Here is a 17,912-nt window from a genome sequence, read left to right on the forward strand (position 1 = left end):
CCGAAACTCAGACTCTGGTGCTCAGAGCAGAACCGGCGGCGTTTATTGAGGGAATCTTGGATCCTGTTGGTTCCTGATGATTCCTGGTGATTCCCGGTGGATCCTGGTGGCTCCCGGTGATCCCGGAGCCTATTTCTGAGCGGGCACCATGTCGTCGATGGGCTGGTTCTGCTCGAGCTTCTTCTCCATCTCCACCATGAGCTTGACGCCGTCCACCACCATCTGCACCTGCTCCACCTCGGAGGAGCCCAGCCGGTCCGCGTTGGAGATGTCGAAGACGGCGCCCACGGCCGCCGTGTCCACCCCGCCTGGGGGGAACCCCGGGGGTCAGCGCCCCACGGCGACCCACAGAAGCCACCCGAGACCCACAGCGCCCATGGGGACCCACGGCGACTACCCATGACCCATAGGGCCCATGGTGATCACCCATGACCCATAGGGCCCACAGTGACCCACAGCACCCCACAAAACCCTATGGTGCCCACCTGTGACCCGTGGTGACCCACGGTGCCCACCCGTGACCCATGGTGACCCACAGAAGCCACCCGAGACCCACAGCGCCCATGGTGAACCACGACGACTACCCATGACCCATAGGGCCCATGGTGACCCACAGTGCCCCACAGAACCCTACGGTGCCCACCTGTGACCCATGGTGACCCACAGAAGCCACCCGAGACCCACAGCGCCCATGGTGACCCACGGTGACTACCCATGACCCATAGGGCCCCACAGAACCCTACGGTGCCCACCTGTGACCCATGGTGACCCACAGAAGCCACCCATGACCCATAGGGCCCATGGTGACCCACAGTGCCCCACAGAACCCACCTGAGACCCACAGCACCCATGGTGACCCATGGTGACCACCTATGACCCGTAGCGCCCCACAGAACCCCCCCGTGCCCCACAGCACCCATCGTGCCCCATGGCACCCACAGCAGCCTATGGCCCCCCCCACCCATTGACCCCCCCCACTGCTCCCCAAATCACTCCCACAGCCCCCCACATCCCCCCCACACCCCACAGCTCCCCCCACTGCACCCCACATCCCCCCCACATCCCCCCTCACCCCACATCCCCCCTTCACCCCACATCCCCCCCCACATCCCCCCTCACCCCACATCCCCCCCCCTCACCGGTGCCGCGTTTCTGCAGCCGCAGGCGCTTGAGGATCTCCTCGAACTTGGGGTGCTGGCTGAGCTTGGGCAGCCGCACGTGGACGCCGCCCCGCAGCCCCGTGCCCAGGTTGGAGGGGCAGGTGAGGACGTAGCCCAGGTGCTCCGTCCACATGAAGGGGTGTCCGGCCTTCTTGAAGATCTCCTCGATCTGCGGCACGCGGGGAGTCACCCCCCGCTGCCCCCCGGGTCCCCCCAGGACCCTCCATGGCCCTTTTATCAGCCCTGTGGCCCCCGGTGACCCCAACACCCTCCGTGTCCCCAAGAACCCCACGTGTTCCCAAGTCCTTCGTGTCCCCAACGACCTCCCTCGTGTCCCCAGAGCTCCCTAAGACCCCCCCAGCTCCTCCATGTCCTCCTCTGTCCCCAAACTCCTCGTCCCCAACACCTTCCATGTCCCCAAAGCTCCCTAAGAAGCCCCCCAACTCCTCCATGTCCTCCTTTGTCCCCAAACCCCTCATCCCCAACACCTTCCATGTCCCCAAAGCTCCCTAAGTCCCCCCCCAACCCCTCCATGTCCTCCTCTGTCCCCAAACCCCTGGTCCCCAATACCTTCCGTGTCCCCAAAGCTCCCTAAGAACCCCCCTAACTCTTCCGTGTCCTCCTGTGTCCCCAAACCCCTCGTCCCCAACACCTTCCATGTCCCCAAGAACCTCAGGTGTTCCCAAGCCCTTCATGTCCCCAACACCTTCCCTCATGACCCCAAAGCTCCCATGTCCCCTGTGTCCTCCATGTCCCCCATGTCCCCAAGAGCCCCCCCAACCCCTCCGTGTCCCCCTCTGTCCCCAAACCCCTCATCCCCAACACCTTCCATGTCCCTGTTTCCCCAAGACCCTCTAAGCCCTCCGTGTCCCCAAAGTCCCCATCTCCTCACAGTCCTCCATGTCCCCAGGACCCTCAATGTCCCAATCACCCCTGTGTCCCTAAGACCCACCCCGTGTCCCCAAAGTTCTCATATCCCCACGTGTCCTCCAAGATCCTCATGTCCCCAACACCCTCCATGTCCCCAAGAACCCCACATGTTCCCAAGCCTTTTGTGTCCCCAACACTCTCCCTCATGATCCCCATGGACCTAAGAACCCTCCAACTCCTCCATGTCCTCCTGTCCCCAAACCCCTCATCCCCAACACCCTCCACGTCCCCAAGAACCCCACGTGTTCCCAAGCCCTTCATGTCCCCAACCCCCTCCATGTACCCAGAGCCCCTCATGTCCCCTCTGCCCCCACCCACCCCATCCCTGACCTTCTGGAGGCCGACGCAGAAGCGCCGGAACACCTCCTTCATGTTTCCTCCCTTCTCCATGGAGATGACGCGCAGGTGATCCTCCTCGTTCACCCACACCAGGAAGGTCTTGTTGTCATTGTGCCTGGGGGGGGGGTGACGATGACACAGGACACCCCCCCCAGCACCCCCAAGGGTGCCCCCATCACCCCCTCTGGTTGGACCCGGCTCTTGGGGTGCTCCTGGAACCCCTCCTGGTTGGGGTCCCTGCTGTCTAGGAGTCCCTGTCAACTCTTGGAGGGGTCTTCGCTCTTGGGGAGGCCCCAGTGCCTCCCTGGTTGGGTTCCTCACCCCCTGGTTGAGTTTCCTCACCCCCTGGTTGGGTTCCTCACCCCCTGGTTGAGTTTCCTCACCCCCTGGTTGGGTTCCTCACCCCGTGGTTGGGTTCCTCACCCCCTGGTTGAGTTTCCTCACCCCCTGGTTGGGTTCCTTGCCCCCCAGTTGGCTTCCTCACCCCCTGGTTGAGTTTTCTCACCCCCTGGTTGGGTTCCTCACCCCCTGGTTGGGTTCTTCACCCCGTGGTTGGGTTCCTCACCCCCTGTTTGAGTTTCCTCACCCCCTGGTTGGGTTCTTCACCCCGTGGTTGGGTTCCTCACCCTGTGGTTGGGTTCCTCACCCCCTGGTTGAGTTTCCTCACCCCCTGGTTGGGTTCCTCACCCCCCGGTTGGGTTCCTCACCCCCCAGTTGGTTTCCTCACCCCCCTGGTTGACCCCTCAGACCCACCAGATGCCGCGGGCGTCGGGCCAGTCGCGGGCCATGCCTGAGGCCAGCAGCAGGGGGGACACGGGTTTGTCGAAGAGGAAGTGGTCGTCGATGAGCTGCTGCTGCTCCTGCTCCGTCATCGTCTTCAGCGGGTAGTAGCGGCCCTTGAACTCACCCTCAAGGCTGTTGAGCGCTGAAGGGGGAGGGGGGCGCGGTGAACACACACCCCACAGCACCCCAAAACCGTCACGAAACCCACAAACCAGCACAAAATTCCAAAAAAAACCAAGCAGAAAGGTCCCAAAACCAGCACGAAGCCCAAAAATTAGCACGAAAGTCAAAAATAAACAAGCAGAAAGGCTCAAATCCAGCACGAAGCCCAAAAATTAGCACAAAAGGCCCCAAAACCAAGCAGAAAGGCCCAATAAACCAGCACAAAGCACAAAAATTAGCACAAAAGTCCCCCAAAACAAGGAGAAAGGCCCCAAACCAGCACAAAGCCCAAAAAAAAGCACAAAAGGCCTCAAAAAACAAACAGAAAGCCTTAAAAACCAGCACAAAGCCCCAAAACTAGCACAGAAGTCCTCCCAAAACAAGCAAAAAGGCCTCAAAAACCCGCACAAAGTCCAAAAACTAGAACAAAAGGCCCCGAAAACAAGCAGAAAGGCCCCAAACCAGCACAAAGCCCAAAAATCAGAATAAAAATCCACCCGAAACAAGCAGAAAGCCCCTAAAACCAGCGCAAAGCTCCCCAAATCAGCAAACAGACCCCCCAAACCAGGCACAGAGCATCCAAAACCAGGCAAAACGTCACACAGAACGGGGCACGTAACCATAGAAAACCCCAAAAAACAGGATACAGCCCCGAAACCAGGCACAGAGCCCCAAAACTAGCAAAAAGACCCCTCAAACCAGTAAAAAGCCTCCTAAAACCAGCAAAAAGGGCCCCAAAACCTGCAAAAAGCCCCCTAAACCCCCCAATCTGACCCACAAACCAGGCCCACAGAAATCCCCAAACCAGGCAAACAGCCCCAAAAATCAACAAACAGTCCCCCAAATGGGCACAGAGCCCCAAAACCTGCAAAAAGCCCCCTAAAACCAGTAAAAAGCCCCCTAAAACCAGCAAAAAGCCCCCCAGAATCAGGCCCACAGCCCCCAAAACCAGCAAACAGCCCCAAAATGGGCACAGAGCCCCAAAACCAGGCACAGAGGCACCCCAAAACCAGCACAGAGCCCCAAAACCAGGCACAGAGCCCCCCCCAAATGTTCAAACACCCCCAAAACCAGGCACAGAGGCCCCAAAAATGAGTAAAGAGCCCTAAAACCAGGCACAGAGCCCCAGAAGAGCCCCAAAAGCAGGCACAGAGCCCCCCAAAATGAGCCAAGAGCCCCAAAACCAGGCACAGAGCCCCCCTCAATGTTCAAACACCCCCAAAACCAGGCACAGAGGCCCCCCAAATGAGTAAAGAGCCTTAAAACCAGGCACAGAACCCCAAAAGAGCCCCAAAAGCAGGCACAGAGCCCCCCAAAATGAGCCAAGAGCCCCAAAATCTAGGCACAGAGGCACCCCAAAACCAGCACAGAGCCCCAAAACCAGGCACAGAGCCCCCTCCCCAATGTTCAAACACCCCCAAAACCAGGCACAGAGGCCCCCAAAATGCGTAAAGAGCCCCAAAACCAGGCACTGACACCCCCAAATGAGGCAAAGAGGCCCCCCAAATGAGCCAAGAGCCCCAAAAGCAGGCACAGAGCCCCAGAAGAGCCCCCAAAGCAGGCACAGAGCCCCCCAAAATGAGCACAGAGCCCCCAAACCAGGCACAGAGCCCCCCTAAATGAGCCAAGACCCCCAAAACCAGGCACAGAGCACCAGAAGAGCCCCAAAAGCAGGCACAGAGCCCCCTGAAATGAGCACAGAGCCCCCAAACCAGGCACAGAGCACCAAAAGAGCCCCAAAAGCAGGCACAGAGCCCCCCAAAATGAGCAAAGAGCCCCAAAACCAGGCACAGAGGCACCCCAAAATCAGCACAGAGCCCCCAAACCAGACACAGAGCCCCCCAAATGAGGCACAGAGGCCCCCAAAATGAGCCAAGAGCCCCAAAACCAGGCACAAAGCCCCCCTCCCCAATGTTCAAACACCCCCAAAACCAGGCACAGAGGCCCTCAAAATGAGTAAAGAACCCCAAAACCAGGCACTGACCCCCCCAAATGAGGCAAGGAGGCCCCCCAAATGAGCCAAGAGCCCCAAAACCAGGCACAGAGCCCTCTGAAATGAGCAAAGAGCCCCAAAACCAAGCACTGCCCCCCCCAAATGAGGCAAAGAGGCCCCCAAAATGAGCCAAGAGCCCCAAAACCAGGCACAGAGCCCCCCAAAATGACCACAGAGCCCCCAAACCAGTCACAGAGCCTCTCAAAACGATCAAACACCCCCCAAATCAGCCCCCTCACCGGTGACCGAGAGCTTCTCGACGGCTCGACGCTCCCCGCGGCTGCAGTGGGGGGGCAGCGAGTACCCCTTGATGCTTCGCCCCGTGCGCACGCGGCTGCTCAGCACGTACTTGGGATCCAGGTCCTCACCCCCCTGGGTGGGAGGGATGGTCAGCGGGACCCCCCCCCCCCAAGGAATCAGGGAACCGACCCCCCCCCCAACCCCCCCGAATCCCTGGAAATGGGGAACCTCCCTGGGAAATGGGGGGACACCGTCTGCACCCCCACAAACCTCCCAGAACATGAGAGTCCCCCCAGCCCTTTCCTTATCCAAGGGTCCCCCCCAACTCGTGAATCCAGGGGGATCCAGGCACCCCAAGACCCCCAGAGCTTCACCCCATTCCCAGTGTCCCTGTCCCCATTCCCAGGGCCCTGTGCCCCCATTCCCAGTGTCCATTCCAAGTGTCCCCATTCCCAGTATCCCCATTCCCAGTGTCCCTGTCCCCATTCCCAGTGTCCCAGTGTCCCCATTCTCAGTGTCCTTGTCCCCATTCCCAGTGTCCCCGTTCCCAGTATCCCCATTCCCAGTGTCCCTGTCCCCATTCCCAGTGTCCCCATTCCCATTGTTCCAGTGTCCCCATTCCCAGTGTCCTTGTCCCCATTCCCAGTGTCCCCATTCCCATTGTTCCAGTGTCCCCATTCCCAGTGTCCTAGTCCCCATTCCCAGTCTCCCCATTCCCATTGTTCCAGTGTCCCCATTCCCAGTGTCCTTGTCCCCATTCCCAGTATCCCCATTCCTAGTGTCCCAGTGTCCCCCATTCCCAGTGTCCCTGTCCCCATTCCCATTGTTCCAGTGTCCCCATTCCCATTGTTCCAGTGTCCCCATTCCCATTGTTCCAGTGTCCCCATTCCCAGTCTCCCCATTCCCATTGTTCCAGTGTCCCCATTCCCAGTGTCTTCATTCCCATTGTTCCAGTGTCCCCATTCCCAGTGTCCTTGTCCCCATTCCCAGTCTCCCCCATTCCCATTGTTCCAGTGTCCCCATTCCCAGTGTCCTTGTCCCCATTCCCAGTATCCCCATTCCTAGTGTCCCAGTGTCCCCATTCCCAGTGTCCCTGTCCCCATTCCCATTGTTCCAGTGTCCCCATTCCCAGTGTCCCCATTCCCAGTGTCCCCATTCCCATTGTTCCAATGTCCCCATTCCCAGTGTCCTTGTCCCCATTCCCAGTCTCCCCCATTCCCATTGTTCCAGTGTCCCCATTCCCATTGTTCCAGTGTCCCCATTCCCAGTGTCCCTGTCCCCATTCCCAGTATCCCCATTCCTAGTGTCCCAGTGTCCCCATTCCCAGTGTCCCTGTCCCCATTCCCATTGTTCCAGTGTCCCCATTCCCAGTGTCCCCATTCCCACTGTTCCAGTGTCCCCATTCCCAGTCTCCCCCATTCCCATTGTTCCAGTGTCCCCATTCCCAGTGTCCCCATTCCCAGTATCCCTGTCCCCTCACCTTGAGGTTCTCGTGGTTGAGGTCGGTGCGGTGCTTGTCCGTTAGGTTTGTAGCCGCCGTGCCGGTCCTGGATGACGGGGTCGAAGAGCTCCTTGAACACCTCGTACGACTCCTCATCCCCCGCCACGCAGCCCACGGTCATGATGAACGGGTGGCCTGGGAACCGGGATCGGAATGGGAACGGGAACGGAGGTGGAGATGGAGGTGGGGGAGATGGGAATGGAGATGGGAGAGATGGAGATGGAGATGGAGATGGAGATGGAGATGGAGATGGAGGGGATGGAGATGGAGGGGATGGAAATGGAGATGGGGGAGATGGAGATGGAGGGGATGGAGATGGAGGAGATGGAGGGGATGGGGATGGAGGGGATGGAGATGGAGATGGAGATGGAGATGGAGATGGAGGAGATGGAGATGGAGGGGATGGAAATGGAGATGGGGGAGATGGAGATGGAGGGGATGGAGATGGAGATGGAGATGGAGATGGAGGAGATGGAGATGGAGGGGATGGAAATGGAGATGGGGGAGATGGAGATGGAGGGGATGGAGATGGAGATGGAGATGGAGGAGATGGAGATGGAGGGGATGGAAATGGAGATGGGGGAGATGGAGATGGAGGGGATGGAGATGGAGGGGATGGAGATGGAGGAGATGGGGATGAAGGGGATGGAGATGGAGATGGAGATGGAGATGGAGATGGAGATGGAGATGGAGATGGGCGGGTTGGGAAAGGGAACAGGAATGGGGACAGGGCGCTGCCTCCCAGTACAGCACTGGGACATGGCCCTGGCACTGGGATGTGGTGCTGGTCTCTCAGTCTCCCCAGTTTGGCTCCCTGGTCTCCCATTCTGGCACTGGTCTGGGTCCCTGGTCTCCCAGTCTCCCCAGTCCAGATCCCCAGTCTCCCAGGACCGTTGCCCGGGTCTCGCAGTCTGGCACTGGTCTGGGCCTGTGGTCTCCCAGTCTCCCCAGTTGGGGTCCCTGGTCTCCAAGTCTGGCTCTGGGAAGGGGCTCTGGTCTCCCAGTCTCCCCAGTTCAGGTCCCCAGCGTCCCAGTCTCCTCAGTCAGGATTCCCGGTGTCCCAGTCTCCCCAGTCTGGTTCCCCGCTGTCCCAGTTGGGTCCCGGAGCCCTCACCGGGGTTGTCGACGCCGGTCTGGATGCAGTCGTCGAGGGTGAAGCCGCTGGGCGTCTCCTTGTCCCTCAGGCGCTGGTAGAGGGCGGGCGTGAGGACCTTGGCCATGTGGTTGTTGTGCTTGGACAGGTCGGGGAACTCGTCCTCGGCCGAGAACTTGAGTTTGTACTTGTTGTGGGTGTTGCTGAACGGCATCGCGGCGCCTGCGGCACAACCGGAGGGGACACGGCGTCACCGAAACACCTCCAGGACATGGTACCAAGACGGGACACGGCGCCATCACGGAGACACGGGGGCACGGAACAACCATGGGACGTGGCAGCACCATGAGGCACATAAGCACCACGAGGACATGGCACCATCGCGAGGACGTGGCACCATCACAAGGACATGGCACCACATGGGGCACAGAACAACCATGGGGCATGGAGCCACCATGAGGACATGAAGTCATCATGAGGACATGGTAGCGCCATCATGAGTACATGGTAGCACCATCATGAGGGCATGGAGCCATCATGAGGACATGGTAGCACCATGAGGATGTGGAGCCATCATGAGGACATGGTAACACCACCATGAGGATATGGTAGCACCATCATGAGGACATGGTAGCACCATCATGAGGGCATGGAGCAATCACGAGGACATGGTAACACCACCATGAGGACATGGAGCCACCATGAGGACATGGTAACACCACCATGAGGACATGGAGCCACCATGAGGACATGGAGCCATCATGAGGACATGGTAACACCATCATGAAGACATGGAGCCATCATGAGGACATGGAGCCACCATGAGGACATGGAGCCATCATGAAGACATGGAGCCACCATGAGGACATGGAGCCACCATGAGGATGTGGAGCCATCATGAGGACATGGTAACACCATCATGAGGACATGGAGCCACCATGAAGACATGGAGCCATCATGAGGACATGGAGCCACCATGAAGACGTGGAGCCACCATGAGGACATGGTAGAACCGTCATGAGGACATGGTAGAACTGTCATGAGGACATGGTAGCACTATCATGAGGACATGGAGCCACCATGAGGACATGGAGCCATCATGAGGACATGGTAGCACCATGAGGATGTGGAGCCATCATGAGGACATGGTAACACCATCATGAGGACATGGTAACACCATGAGGACTTGGTAGCACCATCATGAGGACGTGGAGACACCATGAGGACATGGAGCCGCCATGAGGACATGGGGCCGCCATGAGGACATGGAGCCACCATGAGGACGTGGAGCCACCATGAGGACATGGTAGCACCATCATGAGGACATGGTAGCACCATCATGAGGGCATGGTAGCACCATGAGGACATGGTAGCACCATCATGAGGACATGGTAGCACCATGAGGACATGGCACCACATAGGGCACAGAACAACCATGGGACACGATACCCCCACAAGGACGTGGCACCACCATGAAGGACGTGGAGCCACCGTGGGACACTGCCCCCGTGAGGCCACAGCACCGCCATGGGGCACAGTGAAGGACACGGCGTGACCTTGGCTGTGGGGCAGGAGACGTGGGGCACGGCCTTGGGGGGACACGGGGGGGTGCTGGGATCGGGGGGAGGGGCTTTATGAGGGGTGGGGCCAGGAGAGGGGGAGGAGCCAAAGGGGAGGGGGCGGAGCCTATTCGAGGGGGCGGGGCCTTCCCTGCCAGGTCCTTGTTTGGCCTTTCTGGGCTGGGGTCTCTATTTATAGCCTGGGGGGGGGGGTGGGGGCTGTATCGGTGACCCCGGTCTGGGGGAGGTGGGGTTCGATCCTGCTGTTAGTCAGGAGGGAGGTGGATCTTGGGGATCCTGGGGGGGTCCTGGGGGGGTCTTTGGGCTCTGAGTGGTTTCCAAGGGGGGATTCTTGGGGGCTCCGGGGGTCTCAGTATTGGGGGGGGGGTTCTGATGGGGGGGAGGAGGAGTTTGGGGAGGAGTGGGTCCCAGGGGGTTCAGGGGGGAAGGGTCCGAGCTTCCCAGGGGTCCTGGGGGTGGATTAAGAGCAAGGGGGGTCCTTGTGGTTCCCAGGGGTCCCAGGAGAGGGGGGGTTACTGGAGGGGGGGGGGTGTTACTTGTGCGGGATTGGGGTTACTGGTCTGGGGGGGGGGTTATTGGTCTGGGGGGGGGGTTACTGGTCTGGGGAGGGGGGGGTTACTGGTCTGAGGGGTGTGTGTGGGGGGGTTACTGGTCTGGGGGGGGGATCCCAATGTTACCCGAGGGGGGGGTTCCCCGTGGGGTCCTGAGGGGATTAAAAGCAAGGGGGAGTTCTCTGTGGTTCCCAGGGGTCCCAGGGGGGTCCCGGGGGGTTCCCGGGGGGGTCCGGGTTATTACCTTGTGCTGGTGCGGGGGGGGCAGTCGGGTCGCTCTGGGTCCGGGGGGGGCGGGCAGTGGCGGTGGGACAGGACCCCGCTTTTATCCCCAATGGGGGGGGTGGGGGGGGGGGCGAATGATGGGGGGTGGGGGGGCGGCTCCATCGGGGACCGCCCCCCCCCCCCCCCCCAACCCGATCGAGTGTCAGTCTTGACCTTGAACCCCCCCCCCCCGACCCTGGCTCTGGTTACTGGGACCTGGGAGCCACTGGGAATTGGGGGTGGGGGCAAAAAGAAGACAGGGGGAGACCCGTTTCTGGGAGGGGGGAGGCACCCAGCACCCCCTAAATCTCTCCGGGGGGGGGGGATCCCGGAGGATCCGCTGGGTCAGTGGCAATTCAAGACGGGGGGAGGCACCGCCCCCCCCTTCTGACCCCCCCCAGCACCCCCTCCCCGTTCGGCCCCCCCCCGCTTCTGACCGCACCCTGACCCCCCCAGCACCCTCCCCGTTAGCCCCCCCCCTTCTGACCCCACCCTGACCCCCCCATCCCAACAACCCCCATTCTGACCCCCCATTTCAACGACCCCTATTCTGAACCCCTCATTCTGACCCCCCCCTCCTGCCCCCCCCGCCCCCCCATTCTGATCCTCCAATCATGACCCCCCCATTCCGATCCCCCCATCCTGCCCCACATCCTGACCCCCCTCACCTTGACACCCCTAATTCCACCCCCCATCCCCCCATCCCCCAATCCCCCCATCCCAATACCCCCTCTAAACCCTCCCCATTCCGACCCCCCCATCCTGACCCCCCGATTCTGATCCTCCAATCCTGCCCCCCCCACCCCGACACCCCCAATTCCACCTCCCCGTCCCAGTATCCCCCATCCCAGTATCTCCATCCCAGTATCCTCCCTCAACACCCCCAATCCCAACCCCCCCGACCCCCTAAATCCTGACCCCCCCACCTTGCCCACCCCTCCTCCTGACCCTTTCCCGACCCCCCCCACCCCCAAAATTCCACCCCCTACCCCCCCCAATCCTGATATTTTTAGGTCGGATCCAGTTTCTCTGCTCGGATCCGATGTCGGGGTGGAATTTGGTGGGGGGAGACACTAAGGGGGGGCCCCTTGAACCCACCAGAGACTCCAAATCAATGGGAATTGGGGGGGGGGGGGATTAAGAGCCCCCCAGGACCCCTCTCAGAGCCCCCCAGGATCCCTCTGGAGACCCCCAAGATCCCTCTAAAGTCCCCAAAACCCTTTCAGAGCCTGCCAAGTCCCCTCTAGGAACCCCTAAGAACCCTTTAAGAGCCCCCCAGGACCCCTCTAGAGCCCCCCAAGAACCCTTTGATAGCCCCCCAAGAACCCTCTAGAGCCCCCCAAGGTCCCTTCCAGAGCCCCTCAAGATCCCTTCCAGAGCCCCCCAGGACCCCTCTAGAGCCCCCCAGGACCCCATTAGGACCCATCTAGGAATGACCAGAACCCCTCTAGGAACCCCAAGACCCCTCAAGGGACCCCCAAAACCCTTCTAGGGACCCCCAGGGCCCAAGACTCTCTAGAGCCCCCCAAGACCCCTCTAGAGCCTCCAAGAACCCTTTCAGAGTCCCCCCAAATCCCTCTACAGCCTCTAAGAACCCTTTCAGAGCCCCCCCAAGACCTCTCTGGAGAGACCAGCAGGACTCCTCTAGAGCCCCCAAGAACTCTTTCAGAGCCCCCCAGACCCCTCTAGAGCCCCCCAAAGTCTTCCAGACCCCCCCCGGACCCCTCTAGGACCCCCCAGAGCATTGTGGGGACCCCCAAGACCACTCTAGAGACACCCAGGACCCCTCTACAGACCCCCAGGATAATCCTAGAGCCCCCCCAGACCCTACTAGGACCCCCAGGACCACTCTAGGGACACCCAGGACCCCTCTAGAGTCTCGAAGACCCCTCTCGGTTCCCTCACCACCCCCCAGGACTTCTCTAGGACCCACCAGGACCCCTCTAGTGGCACCCAGAACCCCTCTAGGGTCTCTCAGAACCCCTCTAGTGATGCCCAGGACCCCTCTACAGACCCTGTGGACCCTTCTAGGACCCCTCTACAAACCCCCAGGACCACTCTAGGGACACCCAGGACCCCTCTAGAGCCTCAAAGACCCCTCTCAGTTCCCCCATGACCCCCCAGGCCCCCTCCAGGGACCCTTCTCAGGACTCCTAGGACCCCCAGGATCCCTCTAAAACCTCCCAGAACCCCTCTAGAACCCACCAGGACCCCTTTAGGGAACCCCAGCACCCCTGTAGAGACCCCCAGATACTCCTGTAACTCCTCCAGACCCCCTCACATCCGTTCTAGGGACCCGCAGGATCCCTTAAGAGCCCCCACTGGATTCCTCTACTGACCCCTGGGACCCCTTTAAGGAGGGGACCCCCACGATTCCTCTAGGGACCCCCTCTAGGAGCTCTCCAGAGTCCCCCAAGACCTCTTCAGGGACCCCTAGGACCCCTCTAGAGCCCCATAGCACCCCTCTAGGGACCCCCAGGGACTCTTTAAGGGGTCCCCAGGTCCCATCTAGGGACCCCCAAGACCCTTTTTAGGACCCCCAGGACCCCTCAAGTGTCCTCCAAGACCCCTCAAGCGCCCCCCAGGACCCCCCAGGACCCCTCTAGGACCCCCAGGATCCCTCTAGGCCCCCCAAGGTCACTCTAGAGTCCCCCTGTACCGCTCTAGGGACCCTCCCAGGGTTCTAGAGGGGTGCTGGGGGGGTCAATAAAATGGTCCTGGTGGCCATTGAGGTGTCCTGGGGGTCCTAGATGGGTCCTGGGGGGCTCTAGAGGGGTTCTAGGGGTCTAGAACTGACATTTTTAGGGCTAGAACTCCCATTTTGGGGGCCAAAGTATTTCTTTTTGGGGCCAGAACTACCATTTTTGGGTCGAGAACACTAATTTTTGGGGTCAAAGAGTACTGGCCCCCAAAAATCACTGTTCTGCCCCCAAAAATCTATTTCTGGTTCAAGAAATCGGTGTTCTAGCCCCCAGTATGGGAGTCCCAGCAAAATAAAACGGCAGTTCTGGCCCCCAAAAAGCAATTTCTCACCCCACATCATTGTTCTGGCCCTCAAAATGGAAGTTTCGGACCTAAAATTGGTGCTCTGGCCCCCCAAAAACCAGTCTTCTCTCCCAAAATAATAGGAGTTCTTGCCCTTTTTTTTTTGCGAAGCCAGAACACTGATTTTGGGGCGAGAACTCCCAGTTTTAGGACCACAACACTGAATTTTGGGGCCAGAAATCCCAGTTTTAGGACCAGAACACCCAATTTCAGGGCCACAACACTGATTTTGGGGGCCAGGACTCCCAGTTTTGCGGCTAGAACACTGATTTTGGGGGTGAGAACTCCCAGTTTTCTGGCCAGAACACTGATTCTGGGGACCAGAACTCCCAATTTTAGGGCCAGAACACTCATTTTGGGGACCAGAACTCCCAATTTTAGGGCCACAACACTGACTTTGGGGACCAGAACTCCCAATTTCAGGGCCACAACACTGATTTTGGGGGCCAGAAATCCCAGTTTTATAGCCAGAACTCCCAGTTTTGTGGCCAGAACACTGAGTTTTGGAGCCAGAACACTGATTTTGGGGGACAGAGCATCCATCCTTCCCTCATGGTGCGGTGAAGCCCCGACCCCCCCATCATAGCTGCTCCTCGTCTTCCATCTCTGGGTGTCGTGCAGCCCATACGTCATCGCCCCGTGCCACACCGGGGGGTTGGGGGAGGGACGGCATCTGGGGAAGGGGTTGGGGGGCTCTGGGAGGGGCTAGAGAGTCTCTGGGGGGGCTGGGGAAGGGGCTTGAGGGGCTCTGAGGGGGCTGGAGGGGCTCTGGGGGAGCTGGGGAAGGGGCTGGAGGGCCTCTAGGGGGGATGGGGAAGGGGTTGGGGGTCACTGGATGCGCTGGGGAAGGGGCTGGAGGGGCTCTAGGGGGCTGGAGGGTCTACGGAGCTCGGGGCTGGAGGGGCTCAGGGGTTTCTGCAGGACTCTGAGGGGGTTCTGGGGGGCTCGGGTCCAGTGGTCGCTGCTCAGCGTTGGGGTTCGCCGTGCCCGGTGCTGTCGGGGTGATCCAAGAAGCAGTTGCTGTTATGATAAACGGAACATTCCGACTTAAGCTCGAGTGGAGCTGAGTTTCATCTAAGAAATCGTATTTTTTTGCAAGTTAGTCCTTCTAAGCTTTCCTTCACACGGTGTTTTCCCCGACAGTGCTCGTTCTTCAGAGATGAGAACGTCTTACGTGCACAGGATGGTTTGAGTTGTAAGGGACCTTAAACATCATCTAATTCCAACCACCCTGGCAGGTTCTGGAGCATTGGAACAGCTCCCCAGGGAAGAAGTCACAGCACCAAGCGTGACAGTGTTCAAGAAGCCTTTGGTCAAGGCCCTCAGACACCCCGGGTGGGTTTTAGGGTTGTCGTGTGCAGGGAGATGGACTTGGTGACCCTTGTTGGTCCCTTCCAGCTCGGGGCATTCCATGACTCACCACGCTCCTCCCAGCCCCACAGTCAACCTCCCCTCGCTCCTCTCCTGCTGCCCAGGCCACCCCAGCTGGGGTCCAGGCTGCTCTGCCTCGCAGCTCGGCCGTGCCCGTGTGGCAGCTCCTGTTCTCCGTGCCCCAAGCGATGGAGAGAGTCTCGCTGGGGCCGTTCAACTGGCATCAGGCGGAACACGATCGGCTCCCTCTGCACTTTGCCTGAGGACACCGAGATCCTTGAGTTGCTGGTGAATTAGCACCCAAAGCCCTGGTGGCCTCGGCCGCTGGGTCACTGCTGCCTTTCTTCCAGGGCCTGGCCTGTAAGGACTTTGAAAATGAAACCTTTGAGGGACTCTACAAATTCTGGAGATCCCTGAGATGCGCAAGCCCAGCCTTGTGCCCAGCGGTTCTCCAGGGTCTCCTCGCGCTCTCTCAGAGACCTGAGACGGTGACCACGGCCTGGCCGAGGGCAGCTAGGGCGGTGGGGAAGGTGATGGCTTGGTCTTGGCTGGAGTCAGGTGGTGGGTGATGGCCCCAAGCACCATCCCTGCCAGGGCGGCCACCTGGGGAGCTTTCCAGGCACGGAGCTTTTCCCAACAAGGAAACTCTCTTCTTCACGCAGGCAAGAAGAACGGAGATCCTCCTGCTGGACCTGACCGAGGACCTGGAGCACAGCAATGCAGATGTTGTTGTGAAGGCCCTGCTGATCCTGCAAAACATTCTGGGTCACCTAAAGAAGAAGGAGGCCAGCTCCATCGCTGTGCAGCTGGTGGAGAAGCTGCTGCCCTTCTTCCATCATGTAAGGCTATGGGAGAGCCTGAGCCCTGCAGAGGGTCACTGGGCATGGGCAACTGCAGCACCTGGAGCAGGGCTTCTGCTCACCTTTCTCCCCTGGGTTTTGCAGCCCAGGTTCTCCCTAAGAGCTGCTCTGAGAGCCCCGAGGGCTCCTCCTTCCCTAGCAGCGCTGGGGAACAGGACCAGATCTTCTGCATGGCCCACAGGCATTGCTGAGGACCAGCCCATCTCCTCCTCGGCTCGTTTTGGTGGGAACTCATCCCTAATGTGGCTGGTGGAGCTGGTGGGGAGCACTGGGTGGTCAGGAGAGCCCAATGAGGGGCCCCGGACAAGTTTGGGGCCGTTGAGCTGCACCCACCGAGTTGTCCCACGCCTCCAGTGACCAAATCCAAGCCTGAAGCATCCTGCTCACCATGGGCAAAGAGTTCTTGGTTCTGAAGTACTGCTGTCCTCCTCCCTTCCAGGGGCAAGGCCAGGTGAAAGAACAAGCCATCAGGTTCTTCACGGAGCAGCAGAAGAGCGTGGTGTGGAGCCACAAGGGGGACATGAAGGACAAAGTGCAAACGGCCCTGTTCCTACTCTTCGCTCACCTACGTGACGAAACGCCAAGCGTGAGCGAGGTACGGATTTGCAAAGCTGAGCTGGGAGGCAGGGAGAAAATTCCCAGGCACATGGGCCAGGGCAGGTGCCACCTTCCTAAGGCCACCATGGCCCCACCAACAAAGCCAAGAGGAGAAGGACGCCCCGTCTCCTTGTCCGGGCTGTGCTGCCATCTCCCACCTTCTTCTGCTGCTCCACAGGCCTCCCGGGAATGTCTCCTGGCTGCGGCAAAGTTCCTGGGCTGGAAACTGCCCAAAGATATCATGAAGCCAAAGCTGCCGTGGCTCGTTGGAGATCGCTGGGTGAGAAGAACCCCCCAGCCCCCAGGCTGGATGAGGGCTGCCCCACATTTCGAGGGTGTGGGTCTCACCCACCGTGCTCCAGCCTGGAGCCCACAGCCTGGAGATGTGTCCTTGCTCCCTGGCCTCAAGGACAGAGCCCCAAGGGGTGGGGTCCACTGCGCAGGAAGACTTCAAATCCAAATAGCGTATTCCCATAAGTCCCAAGAGTGGATTGTGCTACATTCTACATGAATCTTGTGATGGAAAGAAGTAAGAAGGAAGGACATCCAGCAGTTCATGCCTTTGATATTTCATTCCATGGTGAACTAAGTTCTCTGGGTTACGCAGCAGCGAAGAGACGGACCAGAGGTGTGGATCTCTTCAAGCAGGATATTGTCTTAGTCCCCGTCTACCGGAATCACCATCTTACTCTTGCGGTGAGTCAAACTGGCTTTTTGTTTGGAATTGGATGGGGAGAGAAAACTGGTGAGAAAAGCCGTGTTGATTTTGATGTGTGTGTGCAGCAGAAGTTTGTGCTTTGTCTGACAGTCCCCTTGTAATCACAGGTCACCGACATGAGAAAGAAGACCATCAAATACTTTGATTCTGTGGCGTCTCTCTTCGGAGGCTGCTCTCCCTTCTCAGCCTGCCAAGAACTTGGATTGTGACACCCAAGCGAAGAGATGATGTGTGGTCAATCAGGTCTGTTTCCTGAGTTGTGCGATGGTGAATGGATTGTCCCGCATGTCTGTTAGGATGGGTAACGTGTGCTGCTTCCAAACTGCCTCTCTTTTATGGTATTGGAAAATTCTGCTTCTTTGCATTCCTTAGGAAATCCCTCAGCACCAGAACGGAAGCGACTGTGGAGTTTTTGTCTGCAAGTCTCAACCTCACCCTCCCCTGGCATCTTCCAGCCATTCCATCAGGTCCCGAGTTCCGCAGCAGCTGCTGATTGTGCCTGGAGCAGGGATGGGGGTTCTATCCCTCGCTGTGGGGTTGGTGCGTGGCTGGTGGGGTTGGAGCTTCACAGTGGCCTCGGAAGGGCAGAGCTGTGTTCTCCATCCTTACATCTGGTGTCTGCTTCCTACTTCCCTACACGAGATGCCGCAGCTGGTGGGTTAGGGATACCTGGCCCTTATGTCTCCTGGAGAAGAGGGTTTCCCCCTGTTGATATTTGTGCATAT

The 17,912-nt window shown here is 59.3% G+C and overlaps 2 protein-coding genes across 2 annotated transcripts; one reads left to right on the forward strand and one right to left on the reverse strand.

The window, feature by feature from the left end:
* Positions 1 to 21: 21 nt before the first annotated feature.
* On the reverse strand, positions 22 to 10,668 carry LOC138732658 (creatine kinase M-type-like). The gene is given in 9 exon segments (XM_069879299.1): positions 22 to 308; positions 1,140 to 1,329; positions 2,421 to 2,544; positions 3,183 to 3,354; positions 5,607 to 5,739; positions 7,088 to 7,124; positions 7,126 to 7,243; positions 8,223 to 8,423; positions 10,577 to 10,668. Coding segments are annotated over 8 exon segments (1,146 nt in total). The 5' UTR covers positions 8,416 to 8,423; positions 10,577 to 10,668; the 3' UTR covers positions 22 to 129.
* On the forward strand, positions 9,674 to 17,425 carry LOC138732591 (uncharacterized). The gene is made up of 6 exons (XM_069879231.1): positions 9,674 to 9,709; positions 15,675 to 15,851; positions 16,312 to 16,467; positions 16,648 to 16,749; positions 17,060 to 17,165; positions 17,295 to 17,425. The coding sequence occupies exons 1-6, from the start codon at positions 9,674 to 9,676 to the stop codon at positions 17,330 to 17,332; spliced, it is 615 nt and encodes a 204-aa protein (XP_069735332.1). The 3' UTR covers positions 17,333 to 17,425.
* The last annotated feature ends 487 nt before the right edge of the window (positions 17,426 to 17,912 follow it).

Source organism: Phaenicophaeus curvirostris, chromosome 34 (assembly GCF_032191515.1).
Source record: "Phaenicophaeus curvirostris isolate KB17595 chromosome 34, BPBGC_Pcur_1.0, whole genome shotgun sequence".
NCBI classification, from domain to species: domain Eukaryota; kingdom Metazoa; phylum Chordata; class Aves; order Cuculiformes; family Cuculidae; genus Phaenicophaeus; species Phaenicophaeus curvirostris.

What these genes read in the sequence shown, in the direction of transcription:
- LOC138732591 (XM_069879231.1), top strand. Translation starts at nt 9,674, where the DNA reads ATGAAGGACGTGGAGCCACCGTGGGACACTGCCCCC. An exon ending in CACCGTGGGACACTGCCCCC is followed by an intron (nt 9,710 to 15,674) that starts GTGAGGCCACAG and finishes TTCTTCACGCAG; the next exon opens with GCAAGAAGAACGGAGATCCT. An exon ending in ATCACCATCTTACTCTTGCG is followed by an intron (nt 17,166 to 17,294) that starts GTGAGTCAAACT and finishes TTGTAATCACAG; the next exon opens with GTCACCGACATGAGAAAGAA.